General features: G+C 40.8%; 1 protein-coding gene across 1 annotated transcript; it reads left to right on the top strand.

Moving 5' to 3' along the window:
* Positions 1-26,448, top strand: OPN5 (opsin 5). Its single transcript, XM_061194997.1, has 6 exons — positions 1-130; positions 3,952-4,071; positions 7,411-7,581; positions 10,888-11,222; positions 22,428-22,669; positions 26,385-26,448. The coding sequence occupies exons 1-6, from the start codon at positions 1-3 to the stop codon at positions 26,446-26,448; spliced, it is 1,062 nt and encodes a 353-aa protein (XP_061050980.1).
* Positions 26,449-26,800: the final 352 nt, after the last annotated feature.

Here is a 26,800-nt window from a genome sequence, read left to right as displayed (position 1 = left end):
ATGGCTTTGAACCACACGGCTCCGGCCCTGGATGAGCGCCTGCCGTACTACCTTCGGGAGGGGGATCCCTTTGCTTCCAAACTTTCATGGGAAGCGGATTTAGTGGCTGGCTTTTACTTAACAATCATTGGTAAGTTTCCTTGCCTTTTCAGTGCAAAGGCTGCATCTAGAAAATTCATGGGCTGCTATGTTAATTTTGCACAAAGATTCCAACACTTTAGTGGATATTTTGATATGGAGAGTGGGAGGAAGCAGGAAGAAGGGGTGGCACCACAGAGTCCATACATGTTTCATAGAAACGACTCTATTATCTTTATTATTAGGGATAAATATTCCCTCGATAATCCAAAGAAGTTTTACAGCAAAATAATTTATCTTGAGACTATATTTCATTTTGGTTGCTTTGATAGTAGGCTTGTCTACCGAATGACAAAATTAATGATAATGAGCTCTTATTTAAATAGAATGCTTTTACTTTTTGAAAAATACTTTTGATATAAGGATAAGAGTATAGTCTCAGAATGGACCTTAGAACTCATCTAGTTTAGCGTCTGCTTTTCACAATGGAGAGAACTCTGTCCCAGTGCTGTAGTCAGGATGGATACACTGCATTTACTTCACCTAAAGTCAAGTCCCACCATGATAGCATCACTAAGTGATTTTGATGAGAGTTGAAAAAAATGTATGAATAATAAATGGAAGTCAGTTCAGGGTCAAAAGTTTTCGTGCCTGATTCACAACATGGTACATCTGCTTCCAGACTCTGGTATCCAATGTGGTGGCCACGTGTGGCTCCTGAGTCCTTGAACTGTGACTTTTCCAAATTGAGATGTGCTGTAGTATAAATAGACACCAGATACTGAAAACATAGGACCAGAAAAAATAATGTAAAATAGCTCATTAATAATTTTAAACTATCGACTACTTGTCTAACCTATAACATTTGGGCCTATTAGGTTAAATAAATATATTCTCAAAATTAATTTAGTAATTTTTTACTTTGTTTAATATGACGACCAGAAAAAATTTAAATACATATGTGGCTCACATTTCTGGTTTCCATTACATTTCTATTGGACAGCACTACTCTGGGTAATTGGATTCAACCACAATACTTTTCTTACATTTAAAATCGTTGTTTTAAATTTGGGTAACCAGTGTGCAGGTGGGTTATGTCTTTAGGTGTGTCTGCCTTTAATCTTTTCAGTTGTTGGGTCAAGCTTTCTCTCTCTCCTTCTCTCTTTCTCTCCCCCTCCTTCTCTCTCTCTCTTTCTCATCTACTTATTACTGGCTAAGACTTTCATTTAACCTCCTGAAATTAGCCAAACTCATTAGAAAAGTCTGGAGACCCCTCTATGGTCAGTGCTTGAGGCAAAAGGAATTGATGAAATTGAATCAGAAATTCCACTGCAAAGGGATTCCCTGGGTCCTTGGCTTTGTTATTAGTTATTATGGTACTGATTTAAATTCTGTTTCTTATCAGTGGACCTCCATGCCCTTTCAAACACAAATATATATTGAGTGCCTATTCTTTGCCACTGTTTAAGTTGCTGGGAATACAGAAGTGAACAAAATGGGCAAACTACTCTCTCCCCACACAGGGACTACCTGGTAGTAAAATCCACATTGCATTTTTATTAAACATAAGTACTTTCAATGATCAGAAAAGACAGAAAAATAGACATCTTATAAATTGAATTTGTCGCAATCAATTGCAAGGAATGAATTACAAAGTAGCATCTGTAACCTGACAGATTTCTCCAGATGACACAAAATAGGGAGGACGATTAAGGGGTGGAAGGAAAATCTACAATCATATTCAAATGGGAGTGCTGAAGAGGCACCAGATACAGGGGTCCGAAAAGAGTCCCGGAACAAAGGGAGCCTCAGATCACTCAGGGAGTCGGGGGTGGAGCCAAACGTATGTTCCAGAGCAGTCGTTCGTTCAGGAGGAGGCCAGAGTCAGCTGGTGGGGGCTGGACTCATCCTTGACCCAGTCTTGGGCTTGGTGCTGTGTCTGGTTCCCTCCCTCCTGGGGATGTGCCCAGATTCCTTTTAAGGAACCAGAGTGGAATGACATTCTTGGTGAGCTTTGTTAAATACTAGAAGTCTTAGGGAAAACTGGAAGGTGAAAAGATAATGTGAGTTTGAAATAGAGGAGAAATAAACTAGAGACCCATTTCCGTCCTCTACTCTTTTACTAGAAATACGTAGTTCATTAACGGTCTATATACGAGATTTAAATTTTTTATATTCATAGAAACAGTCAGGATTTTGGTCATCAAAAAATGTCCCCCTCACTTTAGCTTTTACCTTCTTAATCTTCTTTTCCTTTAACTCTCATTAAAAATAAGTTTGCATTCTCCTGATACTCCCCTACGGGAGATTGCCTGTGGGAATAATCAACATGCAGCTCGCAGAGAGTTGACTATTTTTTGATAAGCTTTGGGCACTGGGTGAAGCCTTATGAATCATTAGTAAAGATAATTTAAGAAAGGAAAAATAAGAAAATCAATATTCTCAAAAGAGAAGTAAAAAGACAAAGGATGTTTAAATGAGCTTTGTGTATCAAATGCATATGCATAATTACTGTTTTTTTCATCTTTTTGGATACGAAGTAGAAGGCATGTGTTTATAATTTTTCTAGCCATGTTTTCACATTTTAGTTTCCCAGTGTGCCTTGTTAGCTGGTTTCCTTTAATGCGACATGGGTTTCATTTTAGTTGCTTTAGAATCTCCACCACCTCTTCTATTTTTTTCCTCCTCTGTCTTAAGAAAGCTAAAGAGGTTTTAATAGACCACGAGGCAGCACTGACTCCTGGGATTCAGAATTTCCTAAGAGCACAATGCAGTTAGTGCCTGGTGGTTTCATACCATCAGCTGAAACACACATTTTCCCCCCTTGCCCCCCCAAATGAATTGTGGTGGAGAAGTAGAAGTTAAGATAGAAAAATCTGGGTTTCTCCTGTTAATACTCTCCTTATTCCTTACTACTAAAGGCAGCTGTACCAGATTCTCATTTATACACAGCTACACTATGAAGCAAGAATTCCTGAAGAAATCTACTCTACATGTTAAGCTATGGAAGTAGGTGTATTCTTTTCTTAACTAAAGTCAGTAGGGATTGGGTCTTTTTGGATTTAAACTGGGTTTGTAAGAACTTTTGAACAGTATCATTGTAATGTCAAAGCCAGTCATTAATAAGAGGATATAAAAAAGTGGGAACACATTTATATCATTGTTGGTAGGTTGGTGGGTTGACGGCCACTTTCTCTCCCTTTGGTGGGAGTGGGAGAGTCCGTGTTATCAATTGTCACCCACTTCCCCTTCATACCGAGTCCAGTAGCAGTGGCAGATGTCCAGCGTCCATGTCCTCAGGATGCAAAAAAGTCCTGGATGTGTCTCCAGGAGATGACCTTGTCCTTGCAGGGGGTCATGCCAGCCTAATCTGGCCTCTGCTTCTCCTGAATGCTGGTCCCCCCTCAGGAGTCCACAAGAAGAGTGAAAGCACCTCATTTGGTTTGGGTCACTTCGTCTTCAGAATTTAGCGATAGCCAAGGGGTTAACCCTTCTCATCAGAGGGGAGGAGTTCTATAAAGCCAATACTCTAAAAATGGCTGAGGAGATGCTCCATCCTGGGGATTAGTCCAAGAACTGACCATGGGGATTCCCACACCCTACTGAGCTTCACTGGGAAATTAGTGGTTCTTTTTCTGGGTAAGTGCCGTTTGACAATCCCTGACTCCTATCCCTTTGGAGGTAAACCATCCCTCGCCTGTCACTCACAACTCATGCTTTTTATTTCATCTTCTTAACTTAGATTTTTATTTAGAATCCTCTCGCTACCCTCTAAATCTATGGTGTCCATTTTTTGAAATTGAGAAGTGTTTCATATCTGAGTGAGCTCTAAATCCTAGTTTTAACGATGGAAATTTATATTTTTCCTCGTAGGGATTCTGTCCACATTTGGAAATGGGTATGTCCTTTATATGTCTTCTAGACGAAAAAAGAAGCTGAAACCTGCGGAAATAATGACTATCAATTTAGCAATCTGTGATCTGGGGATTTCAGGTAACGCAGCCATGCCATTTCTTTTTTGGGGGTTTGAATGCCCCGTTATAAAGCCCTCACTGGCTCACAGATCACCCTACCCCCAGCTTCTTTTGCTCCTCCTTTCACAAATCATCTTTACAGTGTTTGTGGTAAGTCAGCAGAGTGTTGTTTGGCTAAAGAGATCATCCATTTAACGTAGATGGAGTCCATTCCATGTGCCGGGCATGTTAGATGCTGAGGATACAATTTGAAATGATACATGAGACTTTGGTTACCTCACAGTATAGTGGGCTAAATGATTCAGAAAGCAGAAACTTACAGACAGGATTTAGATCACTGTTTTGAGCTCTGTTACATCCCTCACTCCCTTAGGGAAATCTGTTAAAGTAAATAAACATCAAGGGGGTAAGGTCTTAAGGGTAAATGATGGGTCAGAAAGGTGAGCCAAGGAAGGGGGAAGGGTTGCCCTTGTAATGACATATTTAAGTGTGGCTTAGGGACTGACTGCAAGTATAGGAAGCTTCTAGTTCAGTGGTTCTTGACCTTGGCTGCACAAAAAGTCACTTGGGGAACTTAAAAACAAAAACAAAACAAAAACAAAAACAACTCACGGCTGGGTTTCATACCCAGAAATTTTGCTTTTAATTAGTTGAGAATATTACCTGGGCATCAGGTTATTTAAAATTAGAATTTCCAGGTAAATTTATTGTGCAGCCAAAATTTTGAACCACTGGTTTATTTCTTGCTTCTTTGGCCTCTCTGGTAACCCAGCAAGGAGGAATTGGAATAAAATTTCTCTTTAACTGTAATTCATTTTTACAAATATGAACAATTTTGGGTCAGTCACTTCCCTTTACATTCATCTATAAAATTCCAGGGTTGCCTAGATACACTCAAATATGCCTCTGGATCCCCACTTTCTGCTACATAGTGTATGGTTTTAAGTTACTAGAATTAGGGAAATTGAGTTTGAATAGCACACATCAACTCGTCTTTCCACTGGAAATCTTTTAGCAGGGTCTCATCCAAAGCATCCCTTCTAAAATGTTTCCCGGTATTTGTTTCTCTTTTCATGAGTGGATTTTTCTGCCACTGCCAATCTCTAAAAACAAGGCTTGGTGATGTGTCTACTTACTGAGTCACTGTTTATTACACAGCGATGGATGTGCTGCCCTCTCACTGAGTTTGGATGATCTTGGTTATTTGGGAAGACTTTACTCAGTATGGACAGACTGAAATATCATGACCTCTTTTGGGAAATACACATGCACATTAAGAGGAAAGTGACATATCCGGCCCCTTTCTGTGAAAATAGTCGAGATACGCCTCAGAGAATTTGCGAGGCTGCAAAGTGACTGCCATTTTCGTTTTGGCCACACGATGGCGATGTCGCAACATGAATGATGGCTCTCCGGTCAGCTCACCATGCTGCCCCCTAGTGGTTCTCTCACTGGTACTGAACGTAAAATGCTTGAATGAAACCTGCCATTTCAGTCACGTCCTTCGCTTCTAGCCGACTGATGCTTAAGGCTGAATTAGACTAGGCTTGAATAAAAATGTCCTTAATTGGTCAGATACATTGAAAATGCTTTCAACCAAGCAAGTCTGCTCTAGAATTGCATAAACCACCTCATTACTCTGTATATATCTTTAGAGTAATTCACCAGAAAGCATTTTCTGCCATGGGTTAGTTTTCTCTGATCAACTCAGATCATTTTTTGCAACCTCTGGTTATCTCTTAAATACATTTTTTTCCTTCCAATAAACCTTAAAAATTTTTATGTCTTTTTAATTTTTTTTCTTGCTTCACTATATTCCATTATAAGCACCTTGAAGAAACACATCCTAGAGACCAGATGTATTTCATCTATACAACTAATATTTATTGTTTAAGTATCAATGGCTCTCAATCATGTATATGTATTAGAATCACCTGGGGAGCTAAAAACAATATATTGTGATGGCCCAGCCAGATAAATGAAGTCAGATAAATTAAATCCAGATAAATTAAATCAGATTATCTGGGGGTTGGAGCTCTGGACACTGATATTTAAAATTAAACAAAGCAAAACAAAACAAAACTCCTCCAGTGATTTTAATGTGCAGCTGGGTTTAGAACCATTCTACCTAGTGGAGGAGGGAGAGACCTTTCCAAGAGGTTCATCAAAACCCTTTGGCATCCCGAAGGTTCTAGATGACATCCCATAGGTTCATCAAAAGCTCCACTCCAGAAAGAAGCCTAAAATACCCTTTGCTGATGGATCCCAGGCACAACAGACACAAATTTCGCTCCATCGGAGTCACGTTCAATTGTCTTTTTTGCTGTCTTTAGCACCCACCCAGCAGACACTCAATTCAAGCTCTGAGTTTGCTCTCTCCCCTGCCTAGAATATTTTCCCTCTAGATGTTTGCTCGAGTTCTCAACCACTGATTTAGCATCTACCTAAACATCACGTGCGCAGAGAGGTCTTCCCTGATCTCCTGATATAAAACAACCATTTCTGTCTATTTCCTTCCTCTGCTTCATTTTTCTTCCCAGAACTCATCATGACCCATCATTCCATCATATTGTATCTTATATTACAAATTATTTGTTTCTTTTGCCCCCTCTATCTATTAAAAATGAATCTGTTCATCTTAATCTCCACTTTGTCCTCTGGCACCTTGTTGCATAATGGGCACTGAATGGTTCATTTGTTAAACAAAAAAGTAATTCTTTTACACTGGGTTTCCTCACTGACAATGGGGTGTAGACCCAATAGGACTGGGAAGTTCTGATATGAGGGTGCCCAGTCTAGCCAGTTGGAGTATGAGACCAGCTGTGTAGACCACTAGAGGCGATGTGTGTCTAACTTAGAAAAGCACCCAATAAATATGTGTTACTTGACTGAGCTAACAGTGTACCAGGTACGGGGCACACCTGGGAGGGGTGGGGCAGGCTGGCACCTGCAGGCTGCCAATGTCAGTTACTTGGTTCTTCTAATGCATTAAGGTTGGGGAACCCTCTTGTGATAGATGGATCAGATACAGATTTTGGAAAGCTTCCTCAGCCATCTCCTTCAAAGAGGGGGAAGATTGAATGCACAGCTGGATAAGGCGGGTGCAGGGCATGAATTAAAGTAGAAGATTACTTTCTAGAAAGTAAAAAACAAACAAACAAAACGAACTGATGAAGCCTGAAGGAATAAATAGTTTAAATCCCAGAAATCTGGGTCTGGCTGTAAACAAACTGGACCTAACATTTCCGAAAATAGCTCTCTGTTGTCTGCATGGGATAAAACTCAACAGCAAGTTGAGGTAGGCGAGGTAAATTTTAACTGAAGGGAACTTCCCTTGACAAGTTGCTTGGCACTCTAGTTGTAGGCAAACCGTTCACCATCATCTCTTGCTTCTGTCACCGCTGGGTGTTTGGCTGGATTGGCTGCCGCTGGTATGGATGGGCTGGATTTTTCTTTGGCTGTGGAAGTCTTATCACTATGACTGCTGTCAGCCTGGACCGATACTTGAAAATCTGCTATTTATCGTATGGTAAGTAGGAAGGTTTCTATTCCCTGACAGTCAAATCTAGGTGGATTGTCAAAGCGGTACATGTTTTACCCAGAGGTAATAAGGATTATGAATAACCTCAGAGACCAGGAGTATTTCTACTTATAGCTTATCTTGTTCTAACCTATGTTTAAAGATTTGAACCTGTGTCAATGTAGGTTTCTTTAAATACTACTTTTATAGGAATGTCTGGTGTTTGGCTATGATGCTTTTAAAAGTATCATTTTTCTGTATAAAGTGTGTAAGCTTTTACCGTGTTATGCCATACAAGCAAAAGAATGCATTTTATACATTGAAAGGATGTTGGGTCCAAGATGTTTAGCTGGTTCCCCAAGTAGTAAATATAATTATATGGAAAGATGTTTCCGGTTCTCCTTTAGCACTCAGGATCCCTATGACGGCAGAGAAGAGGAATTCTCCTCCAGGTTAGAGAGCCGCGCCTGCAGGAAAGGACACACATACAGAAATACCGCCCAACATTCTTTTTGTGGTCTTGGTAGGTAGAAAGATGAGCAGCTAAGAGAACTGGTCAGGGGTGAGCCAGCAATAAACAAATTTTCAGAGGCTAAAGATTTTTCTTTAATGATAGGACGATTCTACATGTGAAAAATAAACTTTTCGTACTTTGGCTTCTTGGGGCTCTGGAAATCTATTGAACCCAAAAGAGAAGGATTTGGGCCCTTTAAATTTAATACTGAGAACCAGGTGCAACCAGGGAATAACATTGGTTCCCACCGGCTGCTTTGTTTGTTAATCTCAATCAGCTTGATTGTTGTGACCATGGGGACAGACTATGGCCTGGAGCCTGAAATGGGAAGGATCAAGTTGATGGGACACTCTCAATGGGGTGGAATTTCTCTTTATATTTTAAAAGTTTACGGTACTAAATTAAAAAAAAAAACATGCAGGGGGTCAGGGCAGGGGTAGGGTCATGGCCCAATGTCTGCACCATCCAGGCTCACCTTTAAAAACAATTTGCATCTCTTTTTCTAAACAGCTTAAAACTTGCAATAGAAATAGCTTGAATCAAAAATTCCAATAAAATACAAAAAATACAATTATAACTCTTCTGGATGATTTCAGAGTCAATATTTTTCTATAAACTTATTTTTGGTCATATCAAAATAGATTTTCAATATAGATTTTACAGACAAAAAAGCAAAAAGTTCAATTTCCTGGGAATATTTGAGGAATACTAAACCTCGATGTCTCTGCTTTTTAAATATTCTCTTGACTTTAGGCTTTGGGTCAATTAAAGAGATGACGCTGTCCATCCCCAGAATCATTGCAGGGCATAATTCCTATGGGAACTATATATTTTTTCCAGCTTCTTCTAAGGTTGATTCTCGATAGTCTAGTTTCATCATTTGATTTGTCGCACAATTAAACACTCCACACAGTGTCTTGGAATGCTGGAATTAGAAGGTCGCTTGGGGACATGTAGACCTTTCTCCCATGTAATGTGATAAACTGTTTTAAGGCATCCCTGACAGACAGCCACTTGGCCTCTTCTTGAATAGTTCCAGTGACCAGTGACGGGGAGCTTACTACCGCACAAGGCAGCCCATTCTCTGATTGGTCTGCTCTCGTTGTTACAATGTTATTCCTTATATTAAGACAAAACTGCCTCCCAGTAACCTCCACCCATTGGTCCTAGTTCTGACTGCTGGAGCATCACAGAACCAATCTACTAATCTACTCCCTCCTGTACTTGACAGCCTTTCACCATAACCGAATGTAAGTATAAAACACCTCACTAAGTAACCCTAACCATAAATGCTTCTACGTATGCCTATGCACATTACTATAAATATATATAATTATTTGTGCCAGTGTTTTCTCCATTATAATGGATAACTGAGAGCTGACAGATATTGTGGCTACGCAATTGTTACCCCTATCTGGTGGGTCCGTGAAATTTGCATTTTATGGTACCGTATATTTGAAAAAATAGAGACAAAGGAAACAATCTGTTCTATTTCTTGTTAGCGCCAAATAAGACAAACACAGGAGTAAATATTCGTGTTAGTGTAGTTCTTCATAGTTTGCAAAGGAGGCCTGGCATTGTTCATCTCTCCCGTATCAAAATCTGTAAGCAGTATATCTTTATTTTCTCCATTTTACTGATAAGAACACTGACGTCTGGAAAGGTTACATGAAGAGGGTCAAATACTAGAAATGAGAAGGATTAGGCCCTTCTGATTTCCCAGACCTCACGTGACACTAAACAGAGGCAGGCCTTGAGTCTGTGCTGAAGAAATCGTTCGGCTTTTATTAAGCATGTTTTGATATTTCTTCTCTGCTACCAAAAAGCAGGCAGTTAGGGGTTACTTCTCTGGACCTTTGGGTTTCAGGCAATAACCGGTATGGAGGTAATTTCCCCTGCAGGCTGAAGCCCTAGATCAGGCTGACCTGTCTTAGGTGGTTGTATTGAACTTTTGCAAATGATCACTAGCGCTTTACAGCTTTCCTTAAATGACTGCACTGTTTCTGCCTCTTGGAATTCTCTTTCGGCGAATGGAAACTAGTGCTGAAACACAGAACTCATTTTTTTGTTGTTGTTTTACTGGAAATATTTTCACAGAATTTCTTTTGCAGAACATGATATGATCTACCTAGATTCCCCACTTCTCCATCTATGGCTGTGTGAATGTGACTGTCGTATTAATAACATTGGAAGATTCAAAATCTGCTCTCACCCAGTGGGGTCACCCCATAACGTCACCCCACACAGTCATGACCATGGCACCAACACCCACTCCACGAGTGCTTAGGTGAGAGGCACACGAGCTTTTAGGAAGAAGCGTATTTTAAAGATACAGGCAGTGTCTTATCATTTCTCCCGCAAAGGACTCTACCTTAGATAAACCCTTAACACGTGCTTTTTTGGGCTCCATCTTTATATTCTACCAGTTGGCCTCTTGTCCTGGATAGGATCTCAAAGGTCATTCCGGATGTTCTCCCAAGATCTTCCACTGTCTTCAGCATCCTCTCATCTTTTTTACTGCCACCTCTCCCCAGCTTTTGTCACTTCCCCTTCCCAAGGCTCCCAGATGCCTAGAGAAAACCTTCCCTGTGAAATCACTTCCAGTTTTATTCTCTTGGAAAAAGGGCCCAAGCTCTGGAACTCTCTTCCCTCCACCCTACTCTCCCTCCGGCTTTGGTTACTGACCACTTCTCCCAGAATCCAATGGATTAACTCTTTGGATGTGGAATTTGACCTATCGAAGGGAGGTATCTGGGTGGAGGGTAGATTACATCCTGGTAATGCTCTTCTTCCACCTCCAGGGGTTTGGCTGAAAAGAAAGCACGCCTACATCTGCCTGGCCGTCATCTGGGCCTATGCTTCCTTCTGGACCACCATGCCCTTGGTAGGTCTGGGGGACTACGCACCTGAGCCCTTCGGAACCTCGTGCACTCTGGACTGGTGGCTGGCCCAGGCCTCAGTAGGGGGCCAGATTTTCATCCTGAACATCCTCTTCTTCTGCCTCTTGCTCCCAACGGCTGTGATCGTGTTCTCCTATGTGAAGATCATTGCTAAGGTTAAGTCCTCCTCCAAAGAAGTAGCTCATTTTGACAGTCGGATCCATAGCAGCCATGTGCTGGAAATGAAACTGACCAAGGTAACTGCAGTCATAATTTACCAACATGTTTTCTAATCAATTAAAACTTCCTAGGGCAAAGAGGATAGAGAATGTTGGAGACTGGGAGAACTTCGAATGTCCACTGTTTATGTCCTTACGAACTTTGTTATTATTTATTTAAACCTTTGTAGTATCTCTTCCCTCTGTCTCTATCTCACTCTCATTTACACACACACACACACACACACACACACGTCTAATATCTACCAAATGTATACAATGGATCTACTGGGGGCTTTTTCTTTCTATTGAATAGGATATTGCTGCTTCTTAAAATTATTTCACTAATAAGAATAATAACTTTTATGATTCATAGAATGCCTCACAGTATTTACTGTCCTGTATGGACTTTGATGGGCATGATTAGGGACATTCCTTATTAACAGAGTAAGAGCTTACCATGTCTGCTTTCCTATGGGAAACCCATCTTCACACAAGAGCAATTTCTGCAGCATTGAGTCCCTTGGCAAATGCTAGTCTCAGAGTTGGCAGCTCTTCAGATATTGTGGTGGAAGGAAAAGAGCAGACAGTTTGAAAACGGATGAGAGTTTGGATTCTATCACCGACACTTGCCAGGTTTGTGACCCAGAGATAGATACTTAACTTCTTTGAATCTCTACTTCCTCACTTGTGTAACAGGAATAGTAACATCTATCTCTCTGGGTTGTGGTGGGGATTCAAAGAGATAAACATGTTATCCTGTCATCAGCTGCATGGATGATGTTAAAGAAATCATAATTCCTCATGTCTCTTCTAACTTTTAGGATTTCTGGTAAGGGCTAAGGCAGTGGTCTTTACACTTCCATCACGTTTCACCCTTATATTGAGGAAATATTTTTCAGCACGTACTCTCAATAGGAATGACATGTCTTACCATCAAACTGTGTTTTTAATATTAGCACACCCTAGTTTCCATTTTATATTTGAAAGACAAAAATAAATGTAGATTGAAGTTCTAATCATTCTTCTGGTGTCCCAATCCATCATGTTGACTGATATCCACCTTCAAGTGTCCTCACAGCCTACCCTGGAGACCACTGGCCTTAGGGACCAGGAGTAACACAGTTCCCTCCAGACCACAGGTGGCTACCTACTAAGTCAGGACTTTTGTCCTAGTAATAGTTTTCTCTCCAAATTTCAGATTTTTAGATGTTGTGCAAGGACCTCTTTGTTGCACAGTGAGAGCTAGAGGTTCTGGATGGTACCAGTTGACCTTTACTCCCTAAACTCCACATTTGAGTAGAAGAAAGTTTGAGTGAAGTTTTCATCACTCTAAATCTATACTGATCACCTAAAAATAGAGCCGTTCTACCTGGACAAATATGCAGCATCAGGAATCATGATCTACTTCTAGCTTACAATTGGCTGTTAGGTAGGAAAAATATTTCCATAAATTCAGGATCATGAATTAAGTTCTTCATTTCTAGCTCTTCCTTTAGCTCCTGTCTGTGATGTAAAAAACAAGCTAATGCCAATAAATTAATCCAAGTTAAATGTGGATTCCATTTCATCCAAATCCTATTGGGTACCAAGTACTGTTCTGGGGACTAGGTGAATGCAACCAAGCTAAAAGTGTTTGTGTTCAGTAGTTCGTGGAAGTATGCCCAGGGAACCACGTGATGTCTGTCACATGGGTATGTGACCTCAGTTGCAGTCCTTTAGTGTGGCATGCCATGAAGCTACCGAGATGTCATATGATGTCCTCTCCTCTTCCCATCCCACAAGGTTACTGGCCTTGAGACGCTTGGCTGGTCTTAAGCAGTGAGTCTGGGTCCTCCTACCCATGAGGCCCTTCTCCCTTTTCTCTGAGGCAATCACTCATCATCCTCTCTCCTGTTAGTTGAATTCCTCAACTCAGCCCACTCACAACCAGCTTTTACTAATACCCTAGCATCTGGTTCTTTGTGTATTCTTGAGGGTGGGCAGCTCGTTAGTCACAGTTTCTAAAGCTCATTATACATACATGGGGAAGCTCAGCATATACCATTTAATCTGATGCGTAGTTTTTTTGTTTGTTTTTAATTTTTATTAAAAAATTTTATTTTATATTGGGGTATAGTTGATTAACAATGTTGTGTTAGTTTCAGGTATAGAGCAAAGTGATTCAGTGATACATATAAATGTATCTATTCTTTTTCAAATTCTTTTTCAAATTCTTTTCCCATTTAGATTATAGAGTTTTGAGCAGATTCCCCTGTGCTATACAGTAAGTCCTTGTTGGTTATCTATTTTAAATATAGTAGTGTGTATATGTCAATCCCAGACTTGATGTGTTATCATTCTCCTTGCCCTGCACTGTGTAGACCAAATAGTCAGGCTCACCCAGACCAGATTAACCAAAACGATGTTAAAGGAAAAGTGTAGGCATATATGTGTATGATTTTACTTTATATATGTCTTCTAACATGTATTCTCATTATATTATATATGATATCTGTATTATATGTTACATCTTAACTTCATTTGTATATATAAAACCTATATTAAAATAACCTCAACATACAATGCTTCTAATTATTCACATTTGTGCAAAATATTTAAGTCAAAATTCAACCTACGTTGAAAAATAAACAGAACTTTCTATTGTGGCACCTTCTGTTCTAAATTTAAACTATTTTCAATTACTAGTTAATTTTGATTTTTTTTGTACTGAGTAAAAATAAGTAGAAAAACCTTCACGGGGCCTTTTTGTAGTCTTAGAAGCCTTGTCCTCCATTCAACTACCTCTCAGGATTGGCACTTTGCTTGTTCATTTGATGCTTCTGATCTTCAGAATGTCCTGGTCTAAAAACTTATTAAAGGCTACCTCATTGGATTACGGGACCAAATAATTCATTTCTTTGTGTACTCTAATTATTTCTAGGTAGGTTATTATCTGGGCCTGCATTTTGCCAGTCTGACCTCGTCAACTTAAAAATTGATGTTCCAGCTATAAACCTTTCTCCACATTGTAATTTCCTTCTAATTAATTAAAAAATGGTTTTGCTAGACTTTCATAGCAGGCTGAAATTTCACAGACTACAGAAATTGCAGAGATGTGCAAAAGCAAAAAAACCCTACAGAAACCAAAAAAAAAAAGGAAAGAAAAAACCCTTTCTCTTTGTATTCCTATGACTCAGTATAATCTCATTTTTTATGCCCACACTTGACCTTGTAAAACAAGCAACATTACACAATCAGGGTAAATTCAGTTGAATTGGGTTTTCCTCCTCTTCCTAGGCTCTGTGTAAGTTCAGGGAGGTCTTTATAACTCCATGGGACCAGTGGGTGGGGGCATCTGGTTTGGTTGTTGTCATTTATTGACCCTGGTATTGCTGAGATAGTTAAGGTTTCCTCTGGCCTCAGGCATCCATTGTCATGGGTCACTTTGCATCTTTCTTGTTTCAGCTGTAAGGCCTCTTTAGGCTCACTGGAAATTCCAGGTACTTCCCCATCCTTCTTTGGCAACCCATTGGGTGGATGTCAAGACCTTGGCTAGCACCCTGGGAAGTGAGGCACTAGCTGTCTGCTCGTGCAAATGCATTGAGAGTCGATTGCTCCCCCAACCCCTTCCCTGGCCCCCTGTGCTCGGTTCAGTGGAGTATTTTCAGGACAGCTTCTCAAGGTCAGTTACCAGCTCCTCTGATGTCCTCCCTTGCCTTTGGGCTGTAGACCCTTGACGCACCGTGGGCTCTTGTATCCACGTACGTCCCTTTAACTTGTCCACACTGTACACTTAATGCCTCTAGTCTTGCACATCTCTGGCTGCAGATACTCAAAAATCATTTTTGTCACACTCGAAATCCTCTATTTCAACTATTTCCTCTCTTGTAAGTTTTGAATTTCTATTTTGAAACTCAGAAGCTGAGAAACAAATGTTTTACTTCTTCGGCATTTCTGCTTGTGAAAACCTTCATACCAATGCAGTGGACACTCTTGCTGCTGCTATGATGAGGGGGAAGGCGGAGTAACAGGAAGGAAATACCAGAAGTTTCAATTAATTTTTCCGTATATTACTATGCTGTGCATATTGGTACTTCATATTTATTCATTCAGCACACATAGCTCACCTACAATGTCCCAGGCCTATAGTTAGTATCCAGATCCTGTGGACACCTGGGTTTCTCTTAATTTCTCTTATTTCTACAGGAAACTTTCCCAATCCCTCCTGCTTTGTTGAAGTCCCTCTGCTATGGGCCACCAGAGCACTTGGCATATCCACTTTTCTGAATGACACACCTTTGTGGCTCTTTTTTGCAAGATAGTAGCTGGATGAGGGCAAGTGCTGTTTGCTCTGGCTCCCCAGGGCCCAACACCTGCTAGATGCTTAATCAGGGTTGCTGGGATGACACATAATTGAATATACTATGTTAACCTAATCACCTTGATCAGTGTTAACTGGTCCCTTGACCCCCAGCTTGAGGGCCTCTGTCCCTTTTATACCTGCAGAGGCATTTTGTTTTGCTTTGTTCTTTCACGTTGATTGTGAAGTCTTTTTAAAACTCATAAACGTAAACCTCTGCTTCCTTCAAAAGACTCCCCTCCAGCATCACTCATTGAATGTTATTTATCTTTGGGGGTCCAGATTCAGAGAACCCCCATGTGGCCTCTGAGGGCAGTTAGTGGGAAAGCAGAACTGTATTCCTTTTTTTTGAACCAATTTATTAATTGCTTTCCTCTGGTTCTTCTTACTTGTTCTTAGCTTCAATGTTACTTTCCAGAGAAGCATTCTCCAAATTGAATTCAAGTCCTCCTTTAAAATGTTTCATTGCCGCTTTTACATTTGCCTCCTAGAACTTGTCACAATTTTTAGTTAATTTACAATTACCTACTTACTTCTGTGATTATTTGTTCCATGTCTGTCTTTACCAGTAGTTAATAAGGCCCACAGGGGTAACAACCATATCTTTCTGTTCACTTTGTGTCCCCAGAACCTAATACAATGCCTCAAACATATACAGATATATTTGTTGAAGGAAAGAATTTCAAACTAGGGGTCAGTGCCAGTTTTGCCACTTGCCCACTGAGAAATCTCACAAAGCTGACATTTGTTATTTGTTTTGGCTGACAGCGGCTGAAACCCTTTCCGGGTCTGAAATTTCCATGTTGAGAAATTGTCAACATTTTGTGTCTTGCTGGGGAGCAGCAGGGGAGAAACAATGTTTCTGTGCAAAGATGGCCTCTTGATTTAAAAGATACACAAAGACAAGTTATTGATTTTCCAAGATTCCCTTGTGGCTAGAGTGCAGCTATGACCCTAGGCTCCAGCTATGGTAGCCTGTCTCAGAAACTAGTGACACCTGGTGAAGGGCAGGGAGATTGCTCCCAAGGACATGGCTACAGCAGCAGGAGTTTGTGTATCAGAACCAGTTCAGGTCATAGTTTTGGGTATCACTTCTGTCTGCTTGGCCCCAATTCTCACTTGAGCATTCCCAGTGATGCTCTGTCCTAACCAGTGCATTCCTTTTCTGTCTCACTCAGCTAAAGTCCATTTCTGTTGCTTACAACTCAAAACACAGATGCATAGAGTGACATGACCTAATTTGCAGACTCTCCTTCCAATCACAGCTTTCGCTTGTTTATGGAGTAGTGGTATTTTAAGATTTGAGAAAATTGCAACTGGGAAGTGCAGAATTCTTCTTTCTTCCACTCCTTTTAAAAAATTTTTTTTAATTTATTTTTTGGCTGTGTTGGGTCTTCGTTGCGGTGCACAGGCTTCTCATTGCGGTGGCTTCTCTTGTTGTGGGGCATGGGCTCTAGGCGCGTGGGCTTCAGTAGTTGTGGCACTCAGGCTCAGTAGTTGCGGCACATGGGCTCTAGAGTGCAGGCTCAGTGGTTGTGGCGCACGGGCTTAGTTGCTCCTTGGCATGTGGATCTTCCCCGACCAGGGCTCAAACCCGTGTCCCCTGCATTGGCAGGCAGGTTCTTAACCACTGCGCCACCAGGGAGGTCCCTACTCCTTTTTTAAAAAAATAAAAATTAATATTTCCTAGTCAGATCACAACCAGGGCACCGAAGCTCTCAGAAATTTTTTCATCATTGTAGGAAGGCGGGTCTGAGACAGTTGGCCTTTGTTGTCATTCTGCTGGTAAAATAGAAGGAAGGAGGAAACTCAAACTAGACGTGTTTGGAGTTGTTGCATTACTTAATTTCTTAAAGGTGGTGTGAAAGCGAAATACTGTTACCCCTGTTTCTATATAGATGAGGAAACAGAGGGCTGAGGAAGGTAGGTCACAGTTGTCCAACTCCCCACCTTCCTCCTTGTCATTGGTAGCATCACTCAATGACAGGCTGCCCACACGTGGAGGGTCGTAGTCTTACAATTGGCATTTGTCATCGCATTGCCATCTTTTATTACCATTTTCCCCTCTAGTTGGGAACAAATCCATATACTTGCTGGCTAGAGCCAAGAGAGAAAAACCAAATCTGATCCTGCCTGTGTTCCTGCCAACTGTACGCTCTCGGTAGGCAGGCGGGACTCTATCCTGCCCTGTCTCTCAATGCACAGATGTGGTGATCTCTCTCCTTGTGACCTTATCTCGTGCCAGCCACTGAAATATCTTTGTTATCAGTAGTCTAGCTGGTTCTGGAGTGTGATTCAGCCTCGTCATTGGTGGGGAATTTATTCCATCTCTTTGGCTCTGATTTTAAGCCTTCACTTCCACATCCAGTCCTCTCCTCATCTATTTCATTATCCAAGGTAGCAGGCAGCTTCAAATGTTGGCTGAAGTCTTACTTATATCTGGGCAAAGGAGTCTGGTGGAAGGAACTGAAGGGGCAGATCTTAGAGAGTCGGAGATTCTGTCTCCCTTACAGTGGTCAGTGGAACTGAACCAAGATTGGAATCCAAACCTGAATATCTCCATGTCAGACTTCCCCACTATTCCATGCTGCCTCTGCACACAGACGAGATAGGACTTCCCTTCTTGGAAAACTTCTCTGCTGTAATGGTTCAGATGTATTGGGCCCAGAGGCAGAGCCTTATAGAACTTCTTCATCTGTATTCTATTCTTGCTTTAATTGGTTAATTCGCTGGAATTGATCCATTGTGGGCAGTATTGCTTACATGACACTTGATGCCAGCTTGAACCGTGTAGCTGAAACGTACCAGTATTTCTTGGTCCTCTGCAGCAAGATATTTTAAAAATCAACAGGGTTGCAGATGTGTGATTCTTTTGTAGAAGCTAAACACGTATTCTGTGAATTTCCTCCCACAAAAACTGTCTAGTTTAAGAATTTGAAGTTTTACTCCTTTTCCAGTGAACCAAAAGGCAGTGATAAAAATGAAGCAATTAAAAAAATAAACAACTTAGAAGAAATTGATGAGTACAGGTGCCTGTATTAGAATTGGTTTAAAGATGTCTGGGAGAGAAACTTTGGAAAATAGAAATGAGGACACACTTAGAAATGTGGAAAGTGAAGGACAGAGTGATGGGAAGATTAAACATGTTCCAACTTGAGTAGAAAGTTCTGGGAAAACTGAATGTCACATGAAAGTTTTGCAAAGTTTTGTAGTCTCTCTTAAAAATAGCTTTAATATTTCAAAGTTTAATATTTTGTGGAGTTTATTTAACCTGAGAAGCTTGTAGAAAATGACTGTGCCTCGTATTAACTTTGTATTCACTTCAAAAACATAAGTAACATTATGCAGTACTTTGAGACCTAAGCTTTTATCCCTCTTTCTGCTTTAAACTTGATTTCTAGTCATTCAATTTGAAGTATTTAGCTTTATTCTAATCTCAGAAAAACCCCTCAGATTCATTTGCTATGTATTTAAAAACCTTGGTATATTTTAATTCTCTTCTGTCCTTTTAAAAAGGATAACAAAATGCAAATGCTTTAAGTCCTTACTGTTCCCCATTATACACTCCCATAAAAAGAGAAAATATGTAAAACATATAAAATATTACGGACTAAGTGCTAATCTATTTTTTGTCAATGACTTTGGCAGCAACACAGAAAACAGCTTTTGAGATACTGTGAAATCATTTATGACTCACCAAAGGAGAAAGGATGGAGCTATGTTAAGTTCCCAGACATCTGCTAGAGCAAGCTTTATTTATATCGTTATTGTTTATTTGAGGATTTAGGAAAAAAACCGACCCTCACTGTGAGCTTTGAGGCATCCACTCCATTTACAAACAAAAGTCACACAGACCAAACCAAATGCTGTTTCTCCTGGGTAAGCTTCTGCAGAAAGATGGAAAGGCAAGTAAGCAGGAGAGCTGCATGTGTGCATCAGGCCTCCTCTATAACTGCTGAGCACAGGTGAGAATTTTAGCTCAGGACCCTAACTCGGGACTTCAGGACATGCAGGAGATCTGGGCTCATTTGATTCACCTCTTTGGGATTTAGATTCTCTATTTGCAAAATGGTTACTGTTGAGGTTTTTCTCTGCTACAGTTAATATTTAAAGATGATCCTTGAACTTTTTGGGTAGAACTTTAGAATCTGAGACTTTCAGGTAGATTTCTCATGCTTCCTTCTTGACACAGCCCACACATATGGGGTTCCCAGGGCAAGCACACCCTACTGGCAGGCTGTTCCACAGATCAGGTAGACTGAGGGGTACGGACCATTTCCTGCATACAATAGCTCTGCTCCCACAAAAGCATATTGAAATGCACATGCACACAAATGACTTTGTTATGGGAAAAACTCTTCCAATTGAATTTCAAAAACAATAAGGTATGTGCAAATATTGTTGCTTTAACTACTATTAATAAAATATTTGGTGTCTCATTCCTCATCCTTGATCCTCTACACCAGCTTGACGTTGCTGACCTTGCTGCTGGGAGCTGTTATTTTACATTTTACTTCTTAAATTAGGGGATGGGGGCTGTGAAAGGAAGTGGCTCCTGGCTTCAGATAGCTCCAGCCTCTCATCCTCCCAGGCCTTTAGGGAACTCAAAGATAAAAGGAAGGCTGACTTTCCCTAAAACTGCCTTATAAAATCCCAAGGTGAGTCTGATAATGCTCGTTCTAGTCATGTGTCCATCCCTGCTCCTAGGATTGTAGCCAGGGGCATGCAGTCCTCTGGTCAGACTTGACTCTTGTCATTCCTGAGATGCCAACTCCATAAAAGAGTATACAGGGCAGAAGGGTTGCTGGCAATGCTAAGGCAGAAGGTATACTGGGAAGAGGAAAATAAATACAAACAAACAACACCAGATCTTCATCACACAGAGGGCAAATTTGAATACAGTTTCATTATTTATCTTACTGAAAGAATAATCTAGTAGATAATGGTATTAAGGATGCTTTGAAGTTAGTTCACTCTCTCTCAAGCAGGGCTTAAAATAGCTCGCATTTAAAATCAAACCGAAAGCTTGGACTTCCTTTGCAAATCTCAGTACTCTAATTAAGACCCCTCTTGTTTCTTGTTCATACAGTCGCCTAAACAAACCTGCTCAGAATGGAAAGTCTAGGTGTGCCGGCATTGTGTCTGCTTTGTTCATTCTTTTATCCTCAACACAAACACGTAGGAGATGCTCAATCATGCTTGCTGGTTGAATGAATAAACAATGACTTTTCTGCCTCCGATTTTTCCCAGCTGCATTTTATTTTACAGGTTGATCTTCCTAAATGTGGCTCTCATATGTCTCCTGCTCAAAAACCTACTCGTGCTTTCAGGCATATGGAATTAAGGGCAAGCTCAGTAATATGTTATACAGAACCCTGAATACGTGGATGTTATCTTTCTTTCCAGGCTCGTCTCCCTTGGTTGCTTTCTCATACGTCAAAGTGAATTGCTTACTAGTTCCTATACAAACCTCACACATACCTGTCTTTACCTTTGCTTGTGCTGGTCTCACTTGCCTTTATTTCCATTTGCCAGCGTGTAGGTTATATGCCACATTCCTCATGAGACTGTTCTTACTTTGCTCCATAGCATGTAATTTTGTCTTCCTCTGAGCTGGCACTTAAACCATATTCAGCTTTGTCACGTAGTTGTTTGTGCTCTAGAGGGATACAACCCAGGCACGAAGGTGTGCGGGTGTCTCCAGAGCGCGTACACAGTGTCTCACGCAAAGCACTTGCTAAAAAAAAGATTTGTTGAATTCAAGTGGGATAATCTACAGGGTCAGACTACATTCTTTTTTTAAAAATAAATTTATTTATTTATTTATTTTTGGCTGCATTGGATCTTCGTTGCTGCGTGCGGGCTCTCTCTAGTTGCGGCGAGCGGGGGCTACTCTTCGTTGCAGTGCGTGGGCTTCTCATTGCAGTGGCTTCTCTTGTTGCAGAGCATGGGCTCTAGGCGCGCGGGCTTCAGTAGTTGTGGCAGACGGGCTCAGTAGTTGTGGCACGCGGGCTCAGTAGTTGTGGCGCACGGGTTTAGTTGCTCTGCGGCATGTGGGATCTTCCCAGACCAGGGCTCAAACCCGTGTCCCCTGCCTTGGCAGGCGGATTCTTAACCACTGTGCCACCAGGGAAGTCCCAGACTACATTCTTAAAGAGACTGAATGGCAGATGGTGAGAAACTAGTCAGGGTGCTTTAAACCCTATCTCTAACTATTCTTTGGTCTGAAAGTTAAGAGGCTTCTAAAGGTAAATATAATTTGGTGAGAGAGAAAAGCACTTTCTGGAAAAGTCTCGTTTTATACAACTGTGTCACTTTGGTTCAAGCTCGATGACTCTCTTTTGCTTTGTAGCTAGTGAATTTCCACCATCTGAGCCTAAAACTTGAGAAAAACTTGAGCCAAAGGAAATTACATTTCATAGAAATCTCTGAAGAAGCTTCCTATTAGAATTTCAAACAAAGGCAGAGTTTCTAAGTTTCCTGAGGCAAATGAGGGTGATTTAAAATTTCATCAAGGTGTACCTGTTCTCCATCTATTTTTTAAGTGAATGTGGGTTGAGAAGTCTGGAAATTTCAGGTTCACAGATGTCCTTTTAGCATGATTTTCCTGCTCCATGTAGGCACAATCTGACACCTTTTATAGGGTTAAACTTCAGGTCTTTGGGTACATTCAAATTCTGGAGTGGAGAATGGATAAGATGTGGTGAATGGGATAAGAATTGTCATAACTTCTTCTGGCTGAACATCTCAGAGATCCACATGAAATGATTCCTACTGGCAAGATAAATGAAAAGATGATAGACAGACTTTCTTGGGTGTAAATAGGCTGCCTGCTCCTCCCCCCACACCCATCGCTTCCACCAAGTGCCTCGATTTTGTTCTCTGTCGCTTTCCCTTACCAGGTAGCGATGTTGATTTGTGCTGGCTTCCTGATCGCCTGGATTCCTTACGCAGTGGTCTCCGTGTGGTCAGCTTTTGGAAGGCCAGACTCCATCCCCATACAACTCTCTGTGGTGCCAACCCTCCTGGCAAAATCAGCAGCAGTGTACAACCCCATCATTTACCAGGTCATCGATTACAAATTTGCCTGTTGCCAAACTGGTGGTTTGAAAGCCACCAAGAAGAAATCTTTGGAAGACTTCAGGTAAAATTTCTGAAGCTGCAAATGAATGATACCCTCTTTGTTTCAAAATCCCGTGGGGTTCAAGCCACTGGGAATGCTGCCTTGTTAGGGTTAGAGCTCATCACTTAGGATTAGTGCTAGGAGGACTTTACGTTCTGTTCACCAGAATTCCTGAAATCAAGTAATCCAATATATAGGAGTTGGACAACAGGAGTAGAGGGTGGGAAAAGTGATTCTGCTTTTTATTGTAGAGCAGCCAAGATACGGAGCCATGCCCATTTGAGCATCCACTCTGTATCACTCTTCGTTATGTGGAACCAAATCCACTTCACTCCAAGAGTTACTGTGCCACATGCCATTGATCCAAAATTAAGTTTTCACAACAGAAAAGATTCTCTTGTTTGGGACATTTCTACCATTAGCTAAGATATAGGATTTGGACAGGCAAAGGAAAGGGAGAAGGGGAGATGGCGTTTTTACTCTCTGCCAGTTTCTTTATTTTCACAGCAAGACCCATATTATTCCTTCTCTTTGTCAGATGAGGAAATGGAGGTTCAAGCAAGGTGAAGGTCTGCTGGGTTTCAGAACTCAAGCACGTTGACCCATAACTATATCTACTTGCTTTAAACTGATATTCATTCAAGTTCAAACACATTCTAAAAGAGCTACATTTTTAACGTTAGCACTTATTACCATTTTATGCTATGACTACTGTGTTGTTTTTAATTATCCCATTTTCTGAAAAGATCTCTGTCATAGGATAATAAAAAATTAAACAGAATAAAAAGATCTATATTTTTATACTCCCTTCCCCCACACTTTGTGATTCTGATGTCCTGTTTTACATCTTCTGCTACACAACGAACAAGTGAGTTTGGGGATCCAGCGCCATTTTTCCTAAAGACCCGAGAGGCTCAGAGTGGGTCAAGAGCGAAGGGTGATTGGTCGTGTTCTGTATCCACTCAGGGACAGTCTTAGTAGAATGTGGAACAGGCACCAAATTCCTGGTCTGAGGTGAGGGGTATTGAACGGCCCCCTAATTCTTACTCACTGGAGGTCTAGATATTTTTCAATGCTATTTTCCTTGAGTAAGTAGGGAACAGAGGAAAAGGTAGAACTAACTATGAGAAGATGTGGGTTTGTTTTTTTTTTAAACATCTTTATTGGAGTATAATTGCTTTACAACGGTGTGTTAGTTTCTGCTGTAGAACAAAGTGAATCAGCTATACGTATACCTATATCCCCGTATCTCCTCCCTCTTGCGTCTGCCTCCCACCCCTCCCTATCCCACCCCTCTAGGTAGTCACAAAGCACGGAGCTGATCTCCCTGTGCTATGTGGCTGCTTCCCACTAGCTATCTATTTTACATTTGGTATTATATATAAGTCCATGCCACTCCGAAGTGAGAGAAGATGTGGGTTTTGACCTTGTTCTTCCACCGTGCTCGGGCAAGTGACAAATCTTTTGACCTTGAGTTTCCTCAGCATGTCGGTACAGCAGCCAAAAAAAAGATAAAACAGGCACAAAACGAAAGGTAGTGCTGTCACTTTTGCTGTGGTCCAGGGGAAGAAACACACAACTTGGAGGTAGGAGACCAGAGTTTAAGTTCGATTTTGCTGTTTACAGTAGCTCTATATCTTTGGGAAAATGAACCACTCAGAGCCTAGGATTGGGATGAGCTGAGGGCAAAGCCCATCTTCCAAGTTGTAATAATTACACAAAATGCCCAGGTGAAAAGGGCTAGGTGACAACTGTTAGTGTTCTTTTTTCCACATTGTGGGTGGTTATTACCATCTCTGTTGAATTGACTAGTTAAATTCAAATGCTAAAATGCATCTATTTTGGCTGTAATAACACTTTGCCCTTATCAGCTATTAATACTCTATTATGAATGCAGGTAGGGAGAACACTTGTAATGGAACAGCTGCGGGAGAAAATAGTGAGGCACTTTTTCATCTGAAGGAGATGGGAATTTGACAGGAATGACTGAAGGCAAATTTCACTCACCTCATAATTTCGCTTCAGACTGACTCTGTGTTCTGTATATTTGCTCACAAGTGTGAGTAGCACATAAATATTCAACACTCCACAATAAAAAGAGAAAAAATAATTATGTGGAAGAAAATGACTTAGGGCCACAAAGCTTTGGAAAAATCAGCCAGGCAAGGGACAACTCGGTTCACCTACTCCGATTAGCCATTTATATGAAGTAGAGCAATTGCTTTGCCGAAGGAAAGCAGGGGCTGCTTCCTTACTCCAGAGTTTCAGCTTTTGGTGGAAAAAGCAGGCGGTAGTGATGAAGCAGGGTGGAGGCCTTGGATTCTAGAGGTTGAAGCATCTTCAGGGAAGAAATGTTGAAAAGGTGTGATGAGTTGCAGATTCTAGAAGGATCTATTTTGGGGGAGAGCCAGAAGGCTGAGAAGTGGCCACTAGAGTTTTCTTTTTAGCTTTCTAAAGAAGACAGACAAACAAGAAGAACCGTGTTTATCTTTGTTGCTATCAAAAAGCTAAGAAAATAGGTAATGCGGAGGTCCATAGAGTGAGGTGTAGTCATAGGAAGCCAGTCCAGAGTGGTTAATGTACTACCAGAACAATTCAATTGAATTAAACTGGAGTCATTTTATCCTTGGTCTTTCATTTTCTGAGCTCTGAAATGTATTACTCATAATGGGAGACTCTCTTGGGAAATATTTTGAATTCAAATAAAAAAGCTAATGTGTTGAATATGAGATTGTTGAAATAAATTTTGAGTAATTGTAACGGTTCATTAAAAGTTAACTCATTTTTCCCCCCCTTGAATTGAGTCCCCTGAGATTTTGGTAGGAGCTGATGAACTGAAGAAAAAAAAATGTGGCCAAGAGCCCTTTTTGAAGTTTTATTATTCACTACACTATATTATCCAGAAGTAGTCTCCCATGTTTTGTAAACAGTGTTTCTGCACCCTGGCTGTGTATTAGAGACATGCAGGGAAATTTGAAAACATACCGCTCTCTGGACCCCATCTGCAGAAATTTGGATTTAATTGGTCTGGATGAGGCCTGAGGATCAGTTGTTTGGTTGGTTATCTCTCCCAGATGATTCACATACACAGCCATGGTTGAAAGCCAGTGAACCAGAGTCTGGGAAAGGAAGACATTGACATTGCAGCATGTGGAGTCATAGGCCTTTTACCCCACCTACCTAGAGACCAATGAGGCCACCCATCACCAGTGACAGGTGACCCAGACTTCAGATGCAAGGCCAATCTTAGGTGGAATAGAAATGTTCAAAAGAGCTGGTGGTGCATAGTGAAGGCCTGAGGCATTCCACGTTCCTAGTATTTTAGTAAAGGTAAAGAACAAAGAAGAACAAAGCCCCAGACTCTGGCATTGCTTGTAATCAAGCCTCCTCTGACCACATTAGTTGGGTGAGTCACAGGGCCCAACTGAGTGGTAGGTTGGTGTGCAGAGAATTTTGTCCTAGAGGACAGGAAACTCACTAGGGCACAGGAAATGTGCTCTAAACCAGTGGCTTGTTTTTGGAAAGCTCTGCCCAAGGAATTTCTTGACTTTGAATATTCTAAATTGAATTATTATTTTCCATCTCTTTCTCATTCAAGTTTTGTGCATATAATCTTCATGGTACTCAAGTTTGACATGCTATACATATATATCTTTGTGTATGTATCTGTGTGTGTATGTACGTATATAATGTATTGTATATATATTAAATTGCATCTTTCTTCTCCTATATCCAGGCTGCACACCGTGACCACAGTCAGGAAGTCTTCTGCTGTGCTGGAAATCCATCAAGAGGTATGAAGTTGGACACGGCATTACTCATGGACACAATGATTCACTTATTTGCTTCTTCACTGCTGTAAATGTTTGATTGTGACCACACTTTTATCTTGATATTATATTTTTATATTTTGTACCCTCTCCCTCTTTTTCTTTAGGCCAAGATTTGCTAGGAAATTCCAGTGGCCAAATGGAAACTAGATGATAGGTTACTACTTCAAGGAATATTACTAGAATGAGCCTCCCTGGATTTTTTTTTTTTTTTTAATTCTATTTTAAAACCTATTGTCATGGTACATAGTGTGAAGTCTGAGGTATTAAGAAAAATGTTTAAAAGTTTTATTTATTAGGGCATATTTAATTTCATTACATC

This window comes from Eubalaena glacialis, chromosome 7 (assembly GCF_028564815.1).
Source record: "Eubalaena glacialis isolate mEubGla1 chromosome 7, mEubGla1.1.hap2.+ XY, whole genome shotgun sequence".
Taxonomy (NCBI): domain Eukaryota; kingdom Metazoa; phylum Chordata; class Mammalia; order Artiodactyla; family Balaenidae; genus Eubalaena; species Eubalaena glacialis.
This window is presented reverse-complemented; position numbering and strand designations above follow the sequence as displayed.

Coding starts and splice junctions, on each gene's coding strand:
- OPN5 (XM_061194997.1), top strand. CDS start 1: ATGGCTTTGAACCACACGGCTCCGGCCCTGGATGAGCGCCTGCCGTAC. Junction 11,223..22,427: donor TGGAAATGAAACTGACCAAG/GTAACTGCAGTC, acceptor TTCCCTTACCAG/GTAGCGATGTTGATTTGTGC. Junction 22,670..26,384: donor AAATCTTTGGAAGACTTCAG/GTAAAATTTCTG, acceptor TCCTATATCCAG/GCTGCACACCGTGACCACAG.